At 49.7% G+C, this 24,475-nt stretch overlaps 1 protein-coding gene across 1 annotated transcript; it reads left to right on the forward strand.

Moving 5' to 3' along the window:
- Positions 1 to 369: 369 nt before the first annotated feature.
- Positions 370 to 24,475, forward strand: ECSCR (endothelial cell surface expressed chemotaxis and apoptosis regulator). Its single transcript, XM_075009609.1, has 7 exons — positions 370 to 482; positions 14,108 to 14,230; positions 16,840 to 16,953; positions 18,722 to 18,820; positions 20,011 to 20,047; positions 22,813 to 22,909; positions 23,453 to 24,475. Exons 1-7 carry the CDS (start codon positions 425 to 427, stop codon positions 23,459 to 23,461), a joined length of 537 nt encoding a protein of 178 aa, XP_074865710.1. The 5' UTR covers positions 370 to 424; the 3' UTR covers positions 23,462 to 24,475.

The following is a 24,475-nucleotide window of genomic DNA, read 5'->3' on the forward strand; positions in this document are numbered from 1 at the left end:
GAAGTAAAGTGCACAAGGTTAAGGTCAGGGTTAGAACACGGCCTTGTGCTCAGCCCGCTAGGCCACACTACCTAAACGCTGGTACAGCTGCTGCACAAATAGCTATGTCATCCCAAAACAAGCCAGGCCTGCCGTTGTATTCAGTTCATTGCTGTTTACCTCCAGTCTGAGAAGAGAGTTCCCTGACAAAAATGCTGCCAAGGTTTCCTCCGCATTCAGTAAACTATGGCTCACATCCTTTTAAACCATAATGGGCGAAAACAGAGTTCCATGGCATGGACTCTCCTGTGGATTCAGTCTGTTTCCTTCTATTATTTAACAGGAAGTTTTGAAAGACTCAACCCCGGCCGGCAAATTTCTCCTGGCCCCTCTTTCCCTCACGGTATGGCCAGAGCAGGCTGTGCAGCCACACGTTACCGAGAAGATGGTGGTGCTGAACATCCCTCTGCTCTTGTGGCTATTTGGCTGTGATCGTTTTATAGGTAAGGCGATTAAATCACACGGGGGAGGGGCAGATTTTACAAAGAGGTTGGCTGACATTTAGGCCCCTAGGAGAAGCGTCCAGCTATTGAAATGTTCTCAGTCCCCAGCAGATGCAGTTTAAAAGCTGAGAATTCGTTTATGTCGGGAGAGCTGGTCTTTCGGTCTTATCCTGGCCACTTTGGCACCTCGTACATTTATTTCAGCAAGATCACAATGCCGTAAAAGAGCCCCTGTCTGTGATAACAAAGGGAAGACTCTTGTCGTGCGGAGGTATTTTTAAGAAATTGATGTCCACTTTGTTATAGAAACACAATGACTAGAACTACTGCATTTTGAAATGTGGAAGGTATTATTACCCGGCAAAGTATTCTGCCTCTGGATTGATTTACTATTCATTTCTTGTAGCTGTTAATAGGGATAACGTACAGCACTGCACAAAACACTGCAATGAGAACATGATTCACCATTCTTATCCCATTAATGTTCTCTCACCCGGTAGAGATTATTTCATATTTTGACTTTTATCTATTCTTTAACACATGAGGTTTAATGCGAAGCAGGCAAGTGTTCATTCCATAGTCAGTGATGCATGTTACTCAGCATGGCCTGCGACTTTTCCCTTTGTTGTAGGCAAGCAGGGTGTGCCTTGGATGGACGAGCGGGGAGTAGCTGTGTTTCTGTATTTAACCGCAAGCGGTAAAGTTATCTGCTGCTGTTTCTGTAATAGATGCTGCTTTAAAAACCACAAATAGCCGCTCTTCGTGCATTTGGGGATGAAATATTTTTATATGTAAACCCTTTGAAGAGTTGCCCCATGGACAGAGGAATTGTGATAGGGTCATAATAGGATTTACAGCACACAGAGCAGAAAGCAAGAATAAACCTGTGCCTGTCACATTTTTAACTGCTCTGTTATTACCAGCTTGTATAACCCAGAGGCACTGAGACCTCATGCTAGGGTGAGTGAAGTCTCTGCTCTACAGCCTTGGCTAAGGGCTAACTGGCCTTTAGCTCATGTGGTAGAGCACTGCATTTTAGACCCTCCGAGTACAGCTTCAATCCCTGATGCCAATGACCTGAGTATGTGGGTGTTACATATAATTCACAGGAACAAGGGTGTCTCTGTTTGAAAGTGCACCCAAACAATTACTGGCCGTGTTAGTCTGTAGCTTCAAGAACAACAAAAAGTCTTGTGACACCTTATAGCTTATATAGTTGATAGCTCCCCATTACACCCTGACAAAGGCTCACATGCCCCTGGCTGACCAGACTTGTAGTTTCCTCTTCTGATAAGTGCTGTTGATACTGGGCCATTTCCACCTTGCTGAATAGACCTTGTCAGCTCTGGCCCTCCCACTTACTGGCATCCCCCTCTTTAAATACCCCTCTGCAACCACCCTCCCACTCCTGCATCTGATGAAGTGGATCTTTGCCCATGAAAGTTTATGCTCCAAAATATCTGTTAGTCTATAAGGTGCCATAGGACTTCTTGTTGTTCTCAATTACCAGCCCTGTTCATCCTGGAGGTAACTTGAGGGGAGGAAGGCATTTTGTCCAGCCAAGCATTAAAGAGTGATTTTAATAGAATTAGATGGGCTTCACGGCTGGCTGGCTCCTCCAGCCCTGGGGTCCCATCACCAGCCCAGGGCTCTGCCGCTGGCCCCAACTCTGGCCCCAGCTTGGGCAGTGATGGTTGCCAACTCTCCCAGACTGGATGGACCAGAGGTCATTTGCAGCAATGGAGTCTGGTCCATGAGCACTGACAACTGGATCTCAACAAGTCTAAAGGAGGGTGCAAGTCAGCACAGCCCCCCCCCCCAAAAATAGTTGCAGCTCCACTGCCTGCTGTCACTCAGCTCACCAGCTCTGGTCTGGCTCACTTGGCTGGTCTTTAAACTCCAATCCAGATGGCTGTTTCCTTCTCCAGAAAGCTCTTACTCTTGGGCTACCCTTGGACATATCCATCTTATCAACAGCTGTTGTTGGGAGGCAGCCTGGCCTAGTGGGTAGGTCCTAGATTAAGTCAGGACACCTGGGTTCTAGTCCCACGACCGTAGGTAAATCACTGTGCTTGTTTCCTTCCCCAGCCTTCAGCTGTTTAACTAGTAAGCTCATTTTAAGGTTGTAGGGTTCATTGCTACCTTCACTTACAGCCTCTGGTCCAGAGCCGACCATTTAATACACGGGCATGTTTTGTCTCACCTTGTTAGTTTCCCATTGATGGGACAATCCCGGACATAGACCTTTTGGCTTGGCTGTTTTAATTTGAGAGCAAATTCATACTGATGTGTACACTGTGCTTCATTCTACTTCCCTTCCAGCGGGCGAAAGGGTGTCCATGGGGCGGCCACATGAGGCTTAATACAAAGGACAGAGGACAAGCAGCAGCACTGCATACCCATCAGCTGCCTGGGACTGGTTTTGGGGCAAAGATACCACCAAGAGCTGTGTGTGCAGTGCAAGGAGGGGAATACCAGGGGGTGGGAGGGTGTGCTAAGCATGTCACAAGAGAATATGTAACCCACACACCTGGGGGTGGGTCCCTGTCCCATGCAGTGGCACCTAGACCACTTATACAGAGAGAGGATGACTGCCCCCTATAGCCTTAGCTGAGACACAGCTGCCTTTAGCTCAAACTGTAGAGGCTCCTGCGCTATGCTTCAGAGGATGCAGGTTTGAGCCCACCTCTGGGTAGTTACATGTAGAACTGAAGTCCTGGGAAGATGTGGAAGAAGATCAGGAAAAAGTTCTTAGTAGTGATGTGTGTTAGCAGGTGGCCTACTCTCTCAAGAGGAAAAGGTGGCAGGTCCATTGCATGAGGTGCTGTAAACTGGGGGAGAGGAGTTATAGTTACTGTCATGGCCCACCCCTGCTTTATGAAAATTGGCTTATGAATATGCATAACTCAGAGATGCTTTATACAAAGCAGGTCACATAATGTCTCATTTTTTAAGTGACAGACTGTGAATCCATATATGCTGGTTTTATGCCTGTATCATTTTTGTCCAGGAAGTTAGAAATATGGAGCATGAGCCTGGTTTTAATTCTAAATGTGCTAACAAGGGGTCATTAAGTTTGTAACGTATCACTAATGGCTCAGTGCTCAAACCAATGATCTGTGAATAGTGTTTTTCTTCTTGTAAGCCCAAACTGTGGCTGGTCCTAGAAAGACATGTGACCATGCCACCTAGTACTGAAGTCCATCTTGAATCAGGTACTTTGCCATGGGGTCGGGGAGACTGAAGAGAGAGTTCCGGCCCTGGGGGCAGTCTATTCCAGGAAAGGAAAGCAATCAGTCTTTTCCTTCTGCTGGCTTTGAAATTGTCTCCCCACCCTTAGAGGCTACGCATGAAGAGACCTGGAAACAATGAACTGTAGCGAAAAGGGGAAGACAAATCTGCTGAGCCCAGGTCAGAAAAAAAATCAACTCTGGCCTCAAAAAAGAACAACCATTTAGAGTAAGAAGTTGCATGTGACAAGCTTGTTGGTGGATTAGGATTAACTGGTGTGGTTTGTTGATTTTGGCTTAGTAACTTACTTGGATCTGTCTGTTTTCACTTGCAATCGCTTAAGTCCTACTTTTTTTAACTTACTAAAACACCTTTATTATCAAGCTCAGTGTAATAATTGTTCCCTGGGGAAGCAGCCAATGTCATGTCTCCCTTTCATTGATAAAGGAGGCACACAGATTTACGAGCTTTCTCTGTGTAAAACTTCTACACAGAGTAAGATGGATTTAGTTGAGATTTTGGTCCCTTAGCTCCCACCACGCCTCCTCACGCTACCTGCAGGCTGTGCATCCTCTGCTTGGTAGCTGAGTCAGCAGCAGGGGTCTGGAGGGGAAACAATGCCAGTAACTGAACACCAACAGCTCTCTGCTTTGAAAGGGGGTCTGTGCCATAACCCAAGCACCGAGCTGGGAGAGAGGCTGTGCTCCATACATCATAAGCCTCGGGGCCAAGTGATCCAACCGCTCAGATTTGCTGGCTGTAAACCATGCAAGAGACTGGCTGGGACAAGCTTAGCTCAGCTGCTGCTGTCTTGGGGAAAAGAAGCCCCTTCTTTGGCTCTCTTGGCAGAGCCGGCTACAGACTGGGGAGGGCCCTGGTTGGCACCTTGCCGGCAGTACCATGCTGGGTATGTGCTAACGGCAGCTCTGGACATAGCACACACTGGGCTGATATGGGGGTTAAATTCAGCCTGGGGCTGGCGGTCAAGGAAGAGGTGGTGAAACTCAGGGATAGGATCCAAGATCGCAAGAGTGGTAGAGGGGTCCCCTAGGTCTCCCCTCCAGTGCAGGATTGTTCCCTCCAGTGGTGCAGTGCCGTGACCCAGGGAGAGCACAATGCCTCTCTAGGTCCACCTATGTCTCTGTCAGGCGTGTCCAGCCTAGCAAGGCGGTGGGTGGTTGGAACGCCAGCCTGCACCTTGCCGAGGCTGGGAGATGACTGTTGCTCCCCAACACCACTCCGATAGGCAGCCGTGGGGCCTGTTTCTTTCAACAGCTGCGAGCCCAATGGGGAGGGAAAGAGGCTTCAAGCACTGCCCGCTCCCCCAGCACAATCCTGTTGGCTGGTCTGTGGCCACTGGGAGCCTCCTGTTTGAAGCATCCCTTCCCCTCCCCTCAAACACATGGAGGCACATGGCCCCTGCCGTGGCTGGGCAGGCAGAGACCCCATCGACACAGTCAGCTGGGCTGCTGGCCCAGAGTCACCAAGGTGCGTCTCGCAGCCAGGGCCTGCCTCTGGCAGCCCAGCCCCTCCTGCCCCCAAAACCTGCTGCCCCCCTCCTCCACCCACGCCCCCTCCCAGACCCTGCACCCCAGTTCCCTGCCCCAGCTCACAATCCCCTCCTTCACCCAAACTCCCTCCCAGATCCCACATCCCAGTCCCTTGCCCCGAGCTCCCTTCCGCACCCAGCTCCCAGCCCAGACCCCACCTCCTCCATTAATAGCATGGACGAGCACGGCCCTTTTCCACTTCCCCAATTCTTGGAGTGCTCCCCCGCCATAAACCATTGCCCACCCCTGCCTCGGGCACGGCACGGTTCCAGTGCTCTCCGGGAGCAGCCCAGCCTGGGGAATTTGGCCTCCTAGGCCTCCAGCTGGGGAGGCGACAGCACAGACTGCAGCGTGGGTCTCAACAGACTCCAAGTGCCGTACCCCCCAGTGGGGGAAGGGACTGCCAGCTCGTAGAGGAAGAGACGGAAGGGGCTGACCACAGCTGGGTGCCCGGCCCCCTGGCCTGTAATGGACCAAAGCTCAGACTCCTGCTCCCTGGCCGTGAGGCATGAGCTGGGTGGTGCCCGGCACACTGTGGGCTATAGCTCACGTTCACCAGGCTTTGCTCGGAAACAGGCCCTGAAAATATCAAGCTAAATTCAGACCTGACGTAATGGCTGCAACCTTTATGGAAATCAGAGGAGCTGCCCCAGCTCCGGCTCTGGGCAGAATCTGGCCCGGGTGAGCCACCCCAGCAGCCACAGACAAGCTGCGGTTCAGAGCTCCGAGCAGAGAAACGTGGCGGCCTGAAAGCTCCATCGTGGTTCTGGTGACTCTGGGCCCAGTTTTGAGTCCATAAGTGAGTCCTGTGGAGAGTCATGAGAAACGAGAGGGCTTGTGTGCTTTTGATGCGGAACCCGGATGCATTGTGCTGGGTTTGAGCAAGCTCTGCTTGGGCAGGCAGGGTCAGGTAGGTCCTGAGTCAACATCCAGAGAAAGCTGCTCTCGAATGGCAGCAGGAGAAGGTGATTACAAAACTCCCCAGGGAACGAAACGGATGAACTCAGGCTTGCGTCATCAAAGATCTTCCCTGCCCCCAGGGCGTTGGGCCGGGAAGCACAGGATGCTCAAGAAACGAAAGGGAAAGGAATTGAGGTTACAAAAACCCACCCCCGCACCATCTCCGTGCCACCATGACCTAAAGCACAAGGGGGGAGGTAAAATAAGAAAGAACTAAAGTCAAGTCTCCAGGAGACAGCACAGGGTACGTTTCCTCTGTAGCATGCAGCAGACAGCTTGGATGCCAGCAGACACCTCTGAAATTTAAAAGTGCTGTACAAAGAGAAAGGTTCGTACAGAATAACTTTACAGAATAATATTACAGGTTGAACCTCTCTAGTCCGGCACCCTTGGGACCCGACCGGTGCCAAATGAGAGATATTGCCAGACTACAGGAGGTCAATATTATCTAGCAGCATTACCAACACTTCCACTGCTTGCTGGGTTCTGAGAAGACATTTAGAGGTAAATACAGCTAAATAACAGCACAGAACAGTGAGAGCCAGGACTGGTGGCTGGAAACAAACTTTCTGGTACCATGGCCACACCCATGATAAGTGGTTGTCCAGCTAACTAAAATCATGCTGGATGCCAGAAGTTGCCAGATCAGAGAGTTAGACTAGAGAGGTTCGACCTGTAGCTGGAAGCCTGTACAGTTGTATGCATGTAGCAACGGAGCCATGTAATCTGCCATCTGTGCAATCTGCCTCATGCAACCAATGAAACCACTGCATGAAAATTAGCTGTAGAGTAAGGGTGGTGATTGGCTGAGCACCTCTGACATCACAAGACACTTGGCATGGGCTGAACACATGGCCGGATGTTCCTGTACGCCGCCTGGGTGTAATTTATAAAATCATACTGTGAAATCCCAGTGATGATATTCTGAAGAGAGGGAGCGTGCTCTCAGCCTTGCCATGAGTCAACAGACAGTCCAGACTTCTGAGGGACACAGAGACAGGTGACAATCCTAGAATCTCTTTAGCTAGGAATGCAGTGTCTTCAGAGTAGCATCTGACCCCTGCATGGTAACTCTCTTCTGAGCAACAGTTGGGTTGATGGTCACCACCAGCTCGCTGGGCTGGGTGCCTGCAATTGGATTCTGGTCGTGGCCTGAGCAGAAGACTTCCCTCAGCTTATTTCACACAAGCATACCAGGCAGCAGCTCCTTCCCTGGGCCATGCCCTGGCAGACCCAAGCAGCGGAGAGCGGGTAGGACCGAGAGCCCAGCTGCCATAGGAACCCAGAGCAAACACAACGCTGGCCCAACGGACGTGTGCTTAGGAAGCTGGAAGTGCTAGCAGGATAGGGAGGTGGATCTCCTGCCTGCGGGCAGGGCCCTACTCCGAGAACACAGCTTTGCAGTACAGGTCTGTTTGGCTTGGACAGCTGACGAGCCTGAGGAATGTTGGCCCAGGGATGGACAAACACAGGAGACGGGTCTCCTGAGCCCAGCAGGACGCACAAGACATGCCCCTCCTGCCTTTACTTCTAGCTGCTTTGCTCAAGGGAACTGGCAAGGGACCAGGATTCAACGGATCCCGGGACACGGCTGGCCCGTCCCGCGCACGCCGCTTCCCGGCATTGTTTGGCTTTTGACTCGCTGCTTTGTTTTTTCAAGACCCAAATGATTTTTAATTGACTTCCCACAGAACACTAACCCCGCTCCTGCACGAGCCACGAGAACACAAACCCAGTGACGAGAGAACAAAGAAGAACCAGCCCTCAGCTAGGCACAGGGAGATGGCGTTAAAGCTCTTGCCTGGGACTTGGGAGGCAGGGCTCCATTCCCGTCTCTACTGCAAACTTGCTGTGTGACCTTGGGCAGGTCCGGCAACCTGCCCGCACACGCTGCTGAGCCGAGTCCATCGAAGGCATGAGAAGTGCTGAATCTGAGCCACAGCTGTTGATTAAGTTCCTGCTCCGGACTGTATCCTTCTTACAAGAGATCAAGCACCTCTTGTGATTGCTGCAGCCAAGCAGCTGGGAGAGATGCCTGAGAGCAGCAGCTCAGAAAACATCCAAAGTTCCAAAATTGAAAACTAACTGGGACCCTCTAAAACCCACCAAACCATTGTTTTAACCTGTGCGTCTCTGTCTACGTAAAATGAAGTTAAAGAGCAAATATGGAGTTCACAAATACTACCTGTGAAGATGAGGCTGCAGATCTTCAACACAATGTGGAGAGTGAGCTCTTGTATGAATGTGAGCCTGGCGTACTAAAAAGTCTTCAAATCACAAGCTATAGACATTCATAAATAGATGCCTGAGGTACGTCCTTCACATCAAATGGCAAGACTTCATCACAAATGAGGAGCGTTGAAACAGAGCAGGACAAGAACCAATTGCCATTGAAATCAAGAGAAGAAAGTGGGGATGGCTAAGCCATACTCTCAGAAAACCATCATCCAGCAGAGTCCGTTGGGCCCGATGGGTAGTGGTCAATGGCTCAATATCTGGATGGCGGTCTGTTTCAAGCGGAGTGCCGCAAGGCTCGGTTCTGGGGCCGGTGTTATTCAACATCTTTATTAATGACCTGGATGAGGGACTGGGTTGCACCCTCAGCAAGTCGGCGGATGACACAAAACTAGGGGTAGAGGTAGATCGTTGGAGGGGAGAGAGAGAATCCAGAGGGACCTGGATAAATTGGAGGACTGGGCCAAAAGAAATCTGATGCGGTTCAATAAGGAGAAGTGTAGACTCCCGCACCTGGGGCGGAAGAATCCCAAGCATTGTTACAGGCTGGGGACTGACTGTCTCAGCAGCAGTACGATGGAAAGGGACCTAGTGGTTATGGTGGATGAAAGGCTGGATATGAGTAAACAGTGTGCCCTTGTAGCCAAGAAGGCTAACGGCATACTAGGGTGCATTAGGAGGAGCATTTCGAGTAGATCTAGAGAAGTAGTTATTCCTCTTTATTCGGCACTGGTGAGGCCACATCTGGAATATTGTGTCCAGTTTTGGGCCTCCCCAGTGTAAAAAGGATGTGGATTTGCTGGAGCAGGTTCAGCGAAGGGCAACACAAATGATTAAGGGTCTGGAGCACAAGACCTATGAGGATAGGCTGAGGGATTTGTGCTTGTTTAGTTTACAGAAGAGAAGACTTAGAGGTGATTTAATAGCAGCCTTCAACTTCCTGAAGGGGAGCTCTAAAAAGGAGGGTGAGAAACTGTTCTCAGTGATGTCGGAAAGCAGAACAAGGAGCAATGGCCTGAAGTTGAAGAGGGGGAGGTGTAGGTTAGATATTAGGAAAAACTACTTCATCAGGAGGGTGGTGAAGCATTGGAATGCGTTGCCTAGAGAGGTGGTGGATTCTCCATCCCTTGAGGTTTTTAAGTCCCGGCTGGACAAGGTCCTGGATGGGATGACTTAGTGGGGTTTGATCCTGCTTGAAGCAGGGGGCTGGACTAGATGACCTCATGAAGTCCCTTCCAGCCCTGTGATTCTGTGATTCTGTGTGATTCTGTCAAGCTCTCACATGGAACCTGCTAGGCAAATGCAAAAGAGGAAGACCTTGGACAACGTGGAGAAGATCTACTGAGACTGAAGGACACCAACTGGGGGACTCCGGGAGCCAGCTAGAAGTTTTGTCCCAAGACAGAGCGAAGAGGAGGAGAATGCTACATGACCTATGCTCCACATGTAGTACAAGGGTTAAGTAGTAGTAGTAGTAAAGAGCAGATACCACAGGTAGGCTGCGTCTACACGTGCACGCTACTTCGAAGTAGCAGCAGTAACTTCGAAATAGCGCCCGTCACGTCTACACGTGTTGGGCGCTATTTCGAAGTTGAAATCGACGTTAGGCGGCGAGACGTCGAAGTCGCTAACCCCATGAGCGGATGGGAATAGCGCCCTACTTCGACGTTCAACATCGAAGTAGGGATGTGTAGACGATCCGCGTCCCGCAACATCGAAATAGCGGGGTCCTCCATGGCGGCCATCAGCTGGGGGGTTGAGAGATACTCTCTCTCCAGCCCTTGCGGGGCTCTGTGGTCACCATGGGCAGCAGCCCTTAGCCCAGGGCTTCTGGCTGCTGCTGCTGCAGCTGGGGGTCCGTGCTGCATATACAGGGTCTGCAACTCGTTGTTGGCTCTGTGTATCTTGCACTGTTTAATGAAAGTGTGTCTGGGAGGGGCCCTTTAAGGGAGCGACTTGCTGTTGAGTCCGCCCCGTGACCCTGTCTGCAGCTGTGCCTGGCTCCCTTATTTCGATGTGTGCTACTTTGGCGTGTAGACGTTCCCTCGCTGTGCCTATTTCGATGTTGGGCTGAGCAACGTCGAAGTTGAACATCGACGTTGCCAGCCCTGGAGGACGTGTAGACGTTATTCATCGAAATAGCCTATTTCGATGTCGCAACATCGAAATAAGCTATTTCGAAGTTGGGTGCACGTGTAGACTTAGCCGTAGAAGCCAAAAACTCTCCTGCCCTCCTGCCCATGGGGTGAAAGGTTCCCCAGGGGCGAGGGAGGTGACATGTACCTATAACCCTACGGGGAGCCTGGCTTGGCATTATCAGCCCTCTCCTGTTACAGCCAGGCCAGAGAGCAATATTTCCCATCACAAATCACTCAGCAGCCCTCCAGCCCCAACCTAAAACTGCCCGTTCTAACTGTAAATCAGGCCAGGCTCGAGAAAAGGTCATTGGGCTGCATTCCCATTAATGGGTGTGTCATATGAATGGCTTCGCTGTTTATTGTAACTGCAGTCGCAATGGGGACATCCTGCCCTTTACTGTCACTTCTTCGTCAGCATCATTGCCCTCTGTGCACACGAGGGTTCCCCGCTTGCAAGCCTGGAGCTGCGTGTGGACGGTTGGCACTTCCCCCGCTACACACCATTTGGGGTTGCATGCCTCCTCCACGGTTTCGGCTGGCTTCCCATCCTCTGGGCATGGCTCCATTCCAGATGGAAATTAAACCTTCGCTCCAGTGCAGAAAAGACCTGCATTTGTGACTTGATTCACGTACAAGCACCTTCCCCAGCAGAGAATGCTGGGAGCTACAGAGCTCTGTACTCTAGAGGAGAAAGGCAGAACAAGTGAGATTGGTACGTCAACGTCAAATTCAAATGAGAAATGAAGCACACGTGTTCAGTTCTGGGTTCACTGTGGTGCCAAAGGGGGTGGGGCTTCAGGAGGGAACAGGCCTACTGGGGAGGTCCATGGGGCAGAGCAAGAGGGTTGGAGCCATGAAAGCTGAATCCAGCTCAGCACGGGTTTAGAGAGAGGGGGATGAACCATTAGAACAAACCACCAAGGGAAGCGTCTGCCCTCACATCAGTGAATGAAGGTCTTTCAGCTCACCTAAAATTAGCACCCGTGGCTGAGCGGGCAGGTGCTTCTCACTGGCAGCTCAGACTCGCCTTGCTTCTCCCAGCCCTGCCAAGGGGAGAGAAGGGGGCTGGGTGGAGACACCACTTCCTCCCTCAACCAGGTAGGGGCCCAAGGGGGGTGTCTGCGTTGCTCCCAGTGATGGGTTAATCCTGACCTGGGTAGGGGGTTAGTTTTGCTCACTTTTCGCTGCGGGCAAGGGGAGAACCGGACAATGAGGTCCAAACCTCCAAAACTATCTCAGCCCCCTTCTGCTTTCTCTAACCGCACTGTACATTCAGAGCGGCCCTGCTGACTCATTCCCAAGAAGTCATTCCCGTCAGGGCAATGAATCCAGGTTTATGTAGAATCCGGGTTCAAAAATAAACGCAGACAAATAAGTACTGTTCCCTGTCACACAGCATGACTGATCTTTATCACAGGGGCTGCTGGGCCGACTCCAACTTTGGTGTAACTTTGTGCCCTGGGATTGTGCCAAGAAGGAGTTTGGCCCATTCTTTCACATGCCTCGGTACTGAAGGGCATTTCTGTCAGAGTTCTGTCCCTCCCGTGACTGGTGGACCTCGTTTGTGAGTTCCTTTCAAACGCTAGTGCACTGTGCCCACACAAGTATTGGTTTGGGTATGGTTCTATAGAACATACTCTGCCAACGAGCTGTCACTGAAGTTATGATTATCAGAGAGGGAGCTGTGTTAGTCTGTAGCTTCGAGAACAACAAGAAGTCTTGTGGCACCTTATACGCTAACATATCTTGGAACAGAAGCTTTCATGGGCAAAGACCCACTTCATCAGATGCATGAGTGGGGGGGTGGTTTCAGAGGGGTATTTAAAGAGTGGGGTCCCCATAAGAGGGACGGCCAGAGCTGACAAGGTCTATTCAGCAATTTGGAAATGGCCCAGTATCAACAGTACTTATCAAAAGAGGAAAAAAACGTCAGACCAGACGGGGATGTGAGCCTTTGTCAGAGTCTAATGGGGAAATATTAGCACCCAGAGCAGAGAAACTGTCTTTGTAAACTGCAAGCCACTCCCAGTCTCTGTTCAATCCATGGTTAATGGAGTCAAATTTGCAAATAAATTGCAGCTCAGAGATTTGTCTCGCCATTTGATTTTTAAAATGTTTTTGTTTCAGGACTGTCACCCTTAAATCTGCCACTGAGTGTCCAGGGAGATTGAAGTGTTCCCCCACAGGCTTCTGTACATTATTGTTCCTGATGTCTGATTTATGCCCATTTATTCTTTTACGGCAAGACTGTCCAGTTTGGCCAATGTAAATTGCAGTGGGGCATTGCTGGTACATGATGGCATCTATTATATTAGTAGATGTGCAGGAATTAGTATTAGTATTAGTATTGGGTCGTAAGTGTACTGAACTATGGCAGTTCTGCTGTCCAAAGGGCAGGGAGTGGCTTCATGCCCAGCCTGTCGGGGAACAGAGCTCCGTCCCCGCTATGACCAGGCCAGCATTTAGCAGGTGTGGGGTGGGATGTGGGCATGCACACTGGGATCCCAGCTGGAGGGGTGGAGCATCTGTGGAAGAGCTACCCCTGCCCCAGGTTGGGATGGGCTCCCTCCCCCTGTCCCCACATAGGTCCCTGCTACATCCTATCTACTGATCCTACCTTTGTGCTGGGGCCTGGGAGGCTTTGCAACACAGAATCGGGCCCTCAGTTTGCAGGTGGAGCACCTGGCTTTCAAGGGAGTGCAGCTCCCATTGCAAGAGAAACCCTGGTGCTGGCTTACCTGCGAGTCCAGCACTGAGACCCAGATCCTCAAAGTGGGTTGGTTTTCCCCCCATTAAAATGGACATTTGACATTGCAGACCTTTAAAAACGCCATGCCCAGCAGCCTGACCACTCTGCAGGTTAACCTGCCAGGGCCAGGGCAGCTGGAGCTTCAAGGAGAAACCAGCTTTGTGCCAGGCCTGGAGAAGTGGGATGCAGCCCCAGTGGGTGGGTGTTGGCTGGGCTGGGTATAAGGACATTTGCAAGGCCAATGGCTGTCTCTCCGTACAGGTACAACCAGCTTTCCCACTACATCACTCCAAATTCCCTTCCCCTCCCCAGATGTTATCTCCCTGTTTACCATCAGAAACTGGTGCTGCAGGAAACATTATGTGTATAAAAAAGAATGCAGCGGGGGGAGGAAGGAGGCATTATATTTCTAGGCCAACACAAACCTCTTTCTTTAACAAGTTCGGCAAAGGAGATGGTGCAGCGGTACAGGACAGAACTCCTGCCCTGCAGCCTAAAGGCTTGTGTTCTCCTCAGCATATGCAATTTTTGGCCTAGCCTGAGAACGACTGCTAAAGTCACAGCAGAGCAGGGGCTCTGTTCCCTCAAGCAAAACGCAGAGCAGTTCCCTCGGCTGTTCGACTTTGCTCCTTCTCACAGGCTACCCGTAACGCGCAGGAGGCCTGAGGGCTGCAGAAGGGCACTGCCTTTGGGTGAGCTGCTCCTGAATGAATGCAGGCCAGTGACAGCTGCTTAAAAAATAACCCTATCTTTATTCCCCAGAGGCTTCAAATGCACTGACTTCAGCTACACCAATTACGCCATCAATGCGCTGGTCCTCACCGAAGATCACAGAAAAGCCCTTCTCTGCCCCCACTGAGGGGGAATCAAAAGCAGCTGCAGCTGGTAAGTGCCTGCCACGTTCCTAGCACAGTAGCATACACTTGACTGTAGTGACACCAAGACGGCACACCCTGGGCCCCTCTGCACTGCAGGGTCAGCCTGAGGCACAGGTTGGCACATCCATGCTGGCCTTAATCTAGCTAGCATGAAGGGGCAAACAGGTGTCTGATGAAGTGGGGAATGTGAGGACGTTATTCCCCTGGTTAGGTTGCATGTGTGTCCCACCGTCCTGGAGTAACTCGAGGTCAGTGCCTCAGTTTCCCCAGGTACAGCATCAGTGCCTAGTGATGATGGGCATTTCGGTGTGATGGCTTCTGAAATGTAGGCAACAGCCCTCCAGGGTCTTTGGAACCTCGGCCAGTGGGTCCCATCCTTTGCAGTAACACGCCACGCTGCAGTGAGACACACAATTCCATGGCACACCCGCCTTTTTTCAATGCTATCGATTGCTCGTAAACATCACATTTACTGACACTGACTATGGTTAGAGTCTTACCAGAGACATTTGCAACAGAGTAGTGCGTAGAAGAAGCTAAACAAGGATCAAGGGCATTAATGTTCCAAATCCACCTTGCTGCTTCAGCCCCAGCTGGCGTGGGGTCATCAGCTTCCCCACTGTGGTGGGTCTGCAAAGAGCGGCAGTGAGAGGAAATAGATGAAATTTTGCAGCACACTCGGACAGTTCTCACAGCACACTGATTGCAACCACTGAGCTAGGCCACCAGGTATCACCTTTCTTCCCCTGGAAACAAACCAAAGGAGGGAAGAGAGGGCTGGCTGATTTGAATTAGAACCGGGCCATTGAGTTTTGTCTGGCTGGAGAAGGAGGAAGGAGGGTCGGGGCCCCAGCTGGGAATCCCCTCTGGGCCCCCATCCCCAAACCAGATGGTTCTCATGGCCTCTGCTTTCTGCGCTGACAAGCCTGTTCTGCATTGTGCCCCTGTCGACACATAAAACCTTCTGTTCCCCCTGCTGAATGAGCGCCACATCAGACTGCAGATGGGGTGCAGGGCCTGGGGAACCCCATGCTCCGTGACAAGGTTGCTACCCTGGGCTACCATGTCTGCACTTCTATTGTTCACCTGTGCTAGTTAAAGATACCCCAGGCATGCCAACCATGCTACAGTCTCACCTGCAGCGTACAGATAGAGACAGGGGGCGCGACCCAGGCTCCTGTCAGTGAGTGCCTGCTTAGAGCAGTGATGCCAGGAAGACTGTTGGTCTAAGTGGAAGCCAGTCTCTTGCACGTCCAGTGGGCTGAATCTTTCAGAACAGTGGGCCAGTGGCGCCAGCAGCTGCCCCAGGTCCTGGTGTAAGGTGGGAAGGTGTCGGGGACAAGGGCAGAAGGGGTGGGGTCTAGGGCACGGCACTGGGCCCCAACCCCCTTCCCTCACAGCATGGAAGTTCTCCCGAATTTGCCATTCCATGAAAACGATGGACAGTTTGGGTTTTTTTGTCCTGACTTGGACAAAAACAAACACTGAAATATGGGGCTGCTCCAAGGCACAAAACTCCCATTTTCTGACCAGCAAGTTTGGTTTCCAGCTGGAAAATCTGCTTGTGCTCCACGCTACAGGTCCAAAGACAGTGTTACAACCTTTGGTGCAGCATCTATGAAGAAAGGTTGAGGGAACTGGGACTGTTTAGTCTGCAGAAGACAAGCCTGAGGGGGGACTTGATAACAGCCTTCAACTTACTGAAGGGCGTTTGCAAAGAGGCTGGAGAGAGGCTGTTCACAGTGGTCACGGATGGCAGAACACAGAACAATGGTCTCAAGTTGCGGTTGGGAAGGTCCAGGCTGAACATTTGGAAAAACTGTTTCACTAGGAGGGTGGGGAAGCATTGGAATGTTCTACCCAGGGGAGTAGTGGAGGTTCCATCCCTGGAGGTGTTCAAGTCTCGCTTCAACAAAGCCCTGGCTGGGCTGATCTGATGGGGTTTGGTCCTGCCTTGGGCAGAGGACTGGACTTGATGGCTTCTTAGGTCTCTTCCAGCTCTATTGTTCTATGATTCTATGATCTTCCGAAGTGGCACTATTACCCTTCTGTGTCTCAAATCCCTTGCCGTCGGCCGAGGCAGGGACCTGTGCCAGGAGCTAACCGGTGCTTCTGTAGTTCCCTTATGATTTTTGGAAAGCCTGAAGAACCCTGCAGACGTTTCCCTTCCTCGGGGTGCGCTGCTCAGGCACGAGGGGTGGTGGGTTGGCCTAGGCAGGAAAGCTGGTTCTGTGAGAGGAAAGCTGCTCTTGAGGGTAAGCACACAAATGGGAATCATGAAGCGCGGCCTCTGTCCTGGGTTTTTGCTGCAGAGACGTCCTACCACCAGCCGTACGCCGGGAGGCTGTGAGCATTCGCTCACGTGTGCGGCTCTTCTGGTGAAACGGGGCCCAGATGTGCCACACGCTGCTCTCAGTATTGAGCCTGGCAGTGACTCAGTGACACTGTGTGAGACTCTGTGCTGGCTCCTCTGGGAGCACCTCAGGCTCTCTCTGCAGTAAGGCTGGACGGCGTTTCCGGGGAATGGTGGCCCCTTGCCAGTGCGGCCTTGGAATTGCATTCTCCCCGGATTCTGAGGAGAAAGAAAGTCTTTCGGTAAAACTGCCTTTTCCACAGGTACTCGGACGCCAGCTTCCCCTACCCCCACTGCCGCTGACGGTAGCACAGAGCCTTCCCTGGCGGAGCCTGCTCCGACTGAGGAGAAATCAGCCCTGACGATGGCAGCCTTTGGTAAGGACCTGTTGTTTGGTGAGGCAGAGGAGGAACTTGCTGGTGCAGTTGGTTTCTGCCCAGGCCAGCCAGCCCCCTTCGGAGACGTAGCCTCAAAACCTGTGTTACCGTGTGACCCACGCGATTCTCAGAGCCCACGGAGAACAGACAAAAGGGCTTTGTGTCGGAAACAGCGTGGGCGAAACCCCAGGCCTGTGGCTCTCTGCGAGCCCCAGTTGCCTCCTCTTGAATACCAAGGAGCTGAATAAAGAACATCCTTTCTTCTCTCTGAGAGCCTAACTGGACCATCTGCCCTAGCCTTGTGCTTTGCCCTTCCACTCATGTCAGTTAACTCCCTACTTGCTGGAAAACATGTAGGTCCTCTGTGCCTTTTGTCACACACAAGATGTGGCAAAAGGGTATAATAGCTCACCCTCAAAATAATGGTAATGATCCACCTTAAGAAACTTTTCAATTGGCCTCCTCCTGCTACGCAAAGAAAAGTGGCCATTGCCAAGTGAAAATGAACTTGGTAGACTACCTTGACAGGCACCGTGAAAAGTTCAAAAATCAGCTGCGCCTTTAGAGGGAAAAGCAGGAGAATCCTGGTTCATGAATGGCATTCCCTGTAAGCTGGGCCCATCCACAGCCACTCAGGTGAGAGTCAAATGCCACCCAGCTGATTAGCCGAACACCCATATCTTTTGTTTCTACCAGTGGTGCACATTTGCACATGCCTCAGGGCATATAAAATTATTGCACACATAAATGGAAAAGGTTAGAGGGAACATTGCTCAGGAGTGGCTGAAACATCATGTGTTGTCTCAGGAGATGCCATTTATTTATGTCCACAGAGGTAAGCGATAAAGAATCTGGAGCAGTATTGACCAATTGGGTCTCAAATGTTAATGAACACTTTCTGATTTGCCCAGATGATAGTTGTTCCTGTCAGCCAGATGTCATATTCAGAATTATGTTTGGTGATTGGCCTGGATGAATGATTATTCAGGGTCTCTAAATACTGTCTTCCCTTTAAAAAAGCTGTTTAGAAGACTTTAGGAATGTATGGAGATCCTGAAGAGATTTCCATATAGTCCAAACTGGACCTATTGGCCTACATTCTTCCCTGATGTACTTCCAGTGATTTCAACCTTGGTAGAATTATACCAGGGGCATGGCTACACTTACCGAGGGACCAGCACTATGGTGGCTGACTCTCCTGGGGGTTGATTTAGAGGGTCTAGTGAAGACCTGCTACATCACCCACCGATCGCTCTCTCATTGACTCAAGTACTCATCTGGAACGAGAAGCGTAAAGGAAGTCAGCATGAGAGTTTCTCCCGTCCACCATCCACAGTGGAGACCCCACATCACCTTGACCTAAGGTACATCAACTCCAACTATGGTATTCAAAGACTAACCAAATTGGAGTTGCATAAATTAGGTCAACTTTACCCTGTAGTATACACCAGCTCCAGGAGTAAACTCAGCCTTTTGAGTTAAAGGTTCATTGGAGTCAAGATCTATTGTCCTTTGAGGTCAATGCTAGCTAAGACAAAAGAACAAGTGGTTTCTCCTTCTAGTCAGTATCACCCTGCTGGTCAATACAGTTTGATATTCATTTCAATAGAAATAAAACTCTGCTCAATGTATTTTTTTCTTGTGGACACAATCAAAGTCCTGTAAAAATCAACAGAGCTAACTCACTGACTTCAGAAGAAGTTAGACCAGGCTTCAAAACAGACCTGTTACATTATCATCGACTAATTATTCTTTTCTCAATGTGCAGGTGTCATCAGCTTCATAGTTGTTTTGGTGGTGGTTGTTATTGTTCTGGTCAGCGTGGTCAGTCTGAGGTTCAAGTGTAACCGTTCCAAAGATGCAGAAGGTACTTGTATAGGCTTGTATGGTGAAAGACATTTCAACAGGGCTCTAGGTGGGTTGTTCATAGAGCTAAAGAGCATTTAGGGTCCGGATCCCTGTTTTCAGTCACGGATGGGTTTCAGAACTGGGCTCTGTAATTGTGGTATAAAACTTTGCAGGCTGAAATATGCGATGTTTAGTCTCACTCTGAAATTTATCTTCCCCACTAATTAGCAAAATAACTCAATAGCCAATTAAATTAATTAGCAAAATAACTTGTTCTGTCCACTTTGAGTAAGGGAGAGGGGGACGAGCTTATGACGCTTTTATTAAAAATGGCTTTGTCTGTTAAAACCTAGCATTGTGCAGTAGCAAGCAGTCATTTTTGCCTCGGTCAGTAAAAGAATCCATTGTGAACAGGGGTGCCAACAGCTGCTGTGGGCCCCAGGCAAAGTGGGAGGGGGCCTGGCTCCATGGCCTGGAAGGGGTGGGGCTAAGAGCAGAAGGGGTGGGGCCTAAGCCAGTCAGCCTTTCGCACTGCCCACACTCCAGTGCTGCCCCACACAGCGGTATGCAGCTATGCTACCATGGCAATTCAGAGGGGCCACAGGAGGGTGGGGGGACTGTCCCTTCCCCCACCTCCTATCAGCAGGCCTGGGTGTGAACATATATGGACAGACGAAGTTCCACGCACACATAAAAGGGACAGGCAAGTCTGCCGGAGCTGTCTCAATGCCATTTGCAGATTTCCCTGGGTTTAAACTTCTCGCTGCACATTGCATTAGCACAGATTTTTGCCCTGAACACGTAATCAGATTTCCTGGCAAAGCTTATATTGCCACTCAAGTGCCATCCCCTAGATGGCAAAGTCCCTCTAATACTGACACCACGCTTGACAAACAACAAGAAGTCCTGTGGCACCTTAGAGACTAACAGATCCTTTGGAGCCTAAGCTTCCGGGGGCAAAGACCCGCTTCGTCAGATGCATGCTTGATGTTTGCCAAACGGCTTAAAAGAAACGTGCAAACTTCAGCGCTGTGTTCTTATTCAGTTCATTCAGTTCTACACAGCCAGGTTGGGGTCAGTTTCTGTAATCACAGCTGTAATGCCTGGCAGAGGCTTTACCGTCCATTGATTGACCCTGGTGCTGTCAAACAGCATGCTCAATAAATCTTGATTTGCTCATCCATAGACTTTTTTTTCCCTCCCCAACAGATAAGCAGAAGCCAGGGAGCTCAGTGGTATCAGAAAGGTAAGGCTGCTGCAGGGAATCACAGCTTTTCTGCATGGCTCACTCTAAAGGCGCAGTCACTATTATTTACTTGTACTGCTGTGCCGTCCGCAAGCCCTAGGGGTGGACTAGCACCCAGCTCAGTTTTTTTCAAAACTCACTCTGGCAAGGGGAGGGAAATGGTTAGCAGGGAAACATTAGGAGAATTCTCTGGGGTAGGTGAAAAGTGACACGGAGCCTGATCCTGCCCTCTGGTGGATTTAGTGGGAAGGCCAACTCTGAAGCCATCCGTGTACCTGGGTGGCCATGCACTGAAGCTGGTGGGAGCACAGCACCTTCAGAAAACCAACCTACATATATTTAGATCACTAACTATGTATTTAGCTGACCAAGTTTAGGTCCCCAGATTTGAAAGGTCCCAAGAACTAACTTTATACGACGCACCCCCATTCCCACAGTATCTGAGCACCTCACGCTCCTCAGTGTGTTTATTCCTGCTTCACAAAGGAGCAGCTCAGAGGTTAAGAGTCTTGCCCAAAGTCACACAGAAAGTCTGTGGCGGGGAATCAACTCAGCTCTCCCCCCTCATAGGCTGGAGCCTCTGCCACTGAACCACCCTTCTGTAAACTGACAATCCAATGGGAGTCAAGAGAGTAAAGGGGAAAGAACACCTCTGCCTGCCTCACTTTTTTCATGCTCCTCCATTACACAGAATGATAGTGATACTCCTGAGTGCTGGGTTGTTCTTCTTCCCCTTTTTATAGCTGGGCACTGTGTTTCCCCTTTTCCGGTCGTCATACATATATGGAGACTGTTGGGAAAACGAACAACCCAGGAAACTACAGACCAGTCAGTTTAACTGCTGTGCTGGGAAAGATAATGCAGCATATAGTTAAGGAATTCATCTGCAAACATCTGAAAGAAAACAAGGGGATAGGTAACAGCCTGCACGGATTTGTAAAGAACAAATCATGCCAGACCAATCTGGTAGGTTTCTTTGCTAGGATAACAACTCTTGTGGATAAGGCAGAAGCAGTGGATGTGGTATACCTAGGCTTTAGTAAAGCGTTTGACACAGTCTCGCATGATCCTCTTATCAATAACCTGAGCAAATACAACTTAGATGGGGCCACTATAAGGTGGGTGCACAACTGGTTGGATAACCATTCCCAAAGAGTAGTTATTAATAGTTCACAGTCATGCTGCAAGGGCAGAACAAGTGGGGTTCTGCAGGGATCTGCTTTGGGACTGGTTTTATTCAATATCTTCATCGACTATTTAGATATTGGCACAGAGAGTACGCTTATTAAGTTTGCAGATGATATCAAACTAGGAGAGGTTGCAACTGTTTTGAAGGATAGGCTCGTAATTCAGAATGATCTGGACAAACTGGAGAAATGGTGTGAGGTTAACAGGATGAAGTTTAATAAGGCAAATGCAAAGTACTCTACTTAGGAAGAAACAATCAGCTTCATACATACAGAATGGGAAGCAACTCTATAGGAAGGAGTACTGCAGAAAGAGATTAGGGGTCATAGTGGACCACAAGCTAAATATGTCAACAGTGTGATGCTGTTGCAAAAAAAGTAAACATGATTCTGGGATGCATTAAGAGGAGTGTTGTGAACAAGACACACGAAGTCATTCTTCCGCTCTACTCAGCACTCATAAGGCCTCAACTGGAGGGTCCAGTTCTGGGCACCACAGTTCAAGAAGGATGTGGAGAAATTGGAGAAGGTCCAGAGAAGAGCAATAAGACTGAGTAAAGGTCTAGGGAACATGAGCTGGTTGGGAAGACTGAAAGAACTGGGCTTGTTTAGTTTAGAAAAGAGAAGACTTAGAGGGAACATGATAGCAATTTTCAAGCACCTCAAAGAGAGTTACAAGAAGGAGGGAGAAAACTTGTTCTCCTTGCCCTCTGAGGATAGAACAAGAAGCAATGGTCTTAAACACCAGCAAGGAAGGTTTAGATTAGACATTAGGAAAAATTTGTTAACTGTCAGGGTGGTTAAACACTGCAATAAGTTACCTCAGGAGGTTGTGGAATCTCCATCACTGGAGATATTCGAGAGCAGGATAGATAGATACCTATCGGGTAATGGTCTAGCTGGTGTTTGGTCCTGCCAAGAGGGCAGAGAACTGGACTCAACAACTTCTTGAGGTTTTTCCCAGTTCTAGTGTTCTATGATTCTATAAAAAGTCTGTGTAGGATGTCCCAGGCCTAGCAGTGTGTCAGCCACCATGCTGAAGGCCTACGTAGTGAATGGATAATTCAGGTACTCTACCCATTGTATCCTTGGCCTTGTCACTGAGTCGACCAAAAATGGTGCTGATTGCACTGAGAGATTTGTTACGTGACCATGTTTCTACGTAGGTCTGAAACCGCAGCTGGTTTTCCAGAGACTAACAAGGACACAGCAGATGAGAAGAACTTTCACTTACTCCGGTAGAGATGGGTCCAAATCAAAGCAATGATTCCAAGTTCAGAGCCAAATTTCCTATGACTGTGCTATCACTCGCTGATTCTGCTGGAGCCTTAATCCAGAAGCTATAACAAGCGGGAGAGCCAGATCCAGATTTGAATTCTGTAGCTTGGGCTCCTCTCTGTTAGCGGTCTGGAAATGAGCCAACAAGAGCGGGAAAGCTCCAGCATTTAGTTCTGGTCCACAGAGCCATCATCCTTTTCCCTAGCCCTGTCCGATTGCGCTAAGAAGCCTCTCCTCTTAGGACGGTTGCTTTAATTTCCCAAAGACAGTAACTGACCTGCACCTTCTCTTGTTTGCCAGTTGCTCCGCTGCTGCAGCTAAGAAGGGCAGCGTCACTCTGATCTCCATGAAGAACTTCAGCACGAACAACAGCCCAAGTTACACCACTTCGGAAAAGGTTTTTTTCTTGCTAGCCTCTTGTTGTAGAGAACTGCTTAGGTTTCATTTCTCTCCTTTGGGAGAAGATCCTTTGCTTTCTTAACCCACCGGAAAGATGGTAAAAGCAGGTCCATGCAAACTTTTGGAGGTCTGAGTTGCTACATGTGAGCAAGGAAGAAATTGAGGGGCTTATCCAAAACTCACCTGCATCATCTGCACTGTAATGTACCATCTGGTTTTGTGGGTGTAAGTGAAGGTTACGTTGCCACCTAGTGATCAGCTGACAAGACCCTGGAGAGGTACTAACATTAGTAGCTAAAAAGGCTCTTCTTTAGCTCAAGAGGGCCTGTATCAGAGAGATTACTGTTCTCTTACACAGCACTATGATCGGTGCTGGTGTTTGCAGCACATGGTTCCATTAACATTATCTCCCACCCCAACAGTTGGTCTCTCACTTCCCTGCAGGGTCACTATTTGACAACTACTCTAGCACTGAGCTTTGAGATTGTTGGAGAGATGGGCAGAAAGCCTGCTGATGCATCATGTCTTGGTTCTTTTGTAGGTGTTATGAAGACAGGGACACGGGCAGAGCCATGAAGAAACACAACTAGCTAATCAGCACTGACTTTCTACTTTGACCAGGGAGGCTTTTCCTTTATAAGTTATTGCATCCTTTCAAATGAGTACAAGTTCTCTAAAATCCAGCATAGTCGCCCGACTTGGGTTATAAAAGTTGTGTCCAGCTGAAGCCAGTCTCTCGCCATCTTTGATGTTCTAACTATATTTCTGATAGACACAGAAACTTTCAGTGTGTTCTAGCAGCTCCTATAGGGAGGAGAGCCCTACAACTTCACCACTGATGTAGACTGCTCCCTTAATGACCTGGCACCTGGATCAGACAATCATTGGCTTGCCCCACAGCTGATCACAAATGACCCCATGCAGCTTTGCGCTGAGGGGCATGACCCATAGACTACTGAAACAAACAGAAAGAGTCCCATTAACTTCAGCAGGCATGAACCAGTCCTGAAGTCAGCGGGACATCAGCAAATGCTTACCTGCTTTGCTCAAAGACCCCCCGTAGTGCCTCAGTTTCCCTGTCTGAAGCAGGAATGATACTTACCTACCTCCCAACGCCGTTGAGAGGCCACATTAACTAATGCCTGAAAAGCAGTCGCAGATCCATGAATGAAAGCTGCTGGAGAAGTGCAAAGTATTTTTATTATCTTTACTATGAATTGTGCATAAGCCTGGGAAATCAGCATATTCCTCTGACTAGAGCAAGCTCCATGCAACGAATATCCATAAGCCTTACTTGATGGTAAAAGTGATCTCTGTGTGGAGTCTATTCTCTGATCCCTCCTAAGTGGAGACAGCCAGGAGAGGTGCAGTGAGATGCTTCTGCTCTCTTGCAGCAACATGTTGGATTAAATGATTCAATTACTTGGAATAACAGAAGTAAAGAGACTCTAACAGAACACAGTCCTTTCTTTTCTAGCAGTTCCTTTTCTTTGGTCCCTATGTAACAGTGCCAGCAAGACAATACGCTGCAGGCTATGTCTGTATAATGCCAACACACAGAACT

This window comes from Carettochelys insculpta, chromosome 15 (assembly GCF_033958435.1).
Source record: "Carettochelys insculpta isolate YL-2023 chromosome 15, ASM3395843v1, whole genome shotgun sequence".
Taxonomy (NCBI): domain Eukaryota; kingdom Metazoa; phylum Chordata; order Testudines; family Carettochelyidae; genus Carettochelys; species Carettochelys insculpta.

What these genes read in the sequence shown, in the direction of transcription:
- ECSCR (XM_075009609.1), top strand. Translation starts at nt 425, where the DNA reads ATGGTGGTGCTGAACATCCCTCTGCTCTTGTGGCTATTTGGCTGTGAT. An exon ending in TGGCTGTGATCGTTTTATAG is followed by an intron (nt 483 to 14,107) that starts GTAAGGCGATTA and finishes TTTATTCCCCAG; the next exon opens with AGGCTTCAAATGCACTGACT. An exon ending in ATCAAAAGCAGCTGCAGCTG is followed by an intron (nt 14,231 to 16,839) that starts GTAAGTGCCTGC and finishes CCTTTTCCACAG; the next exon opens with GTACTCGGACGCCAGCTTCC.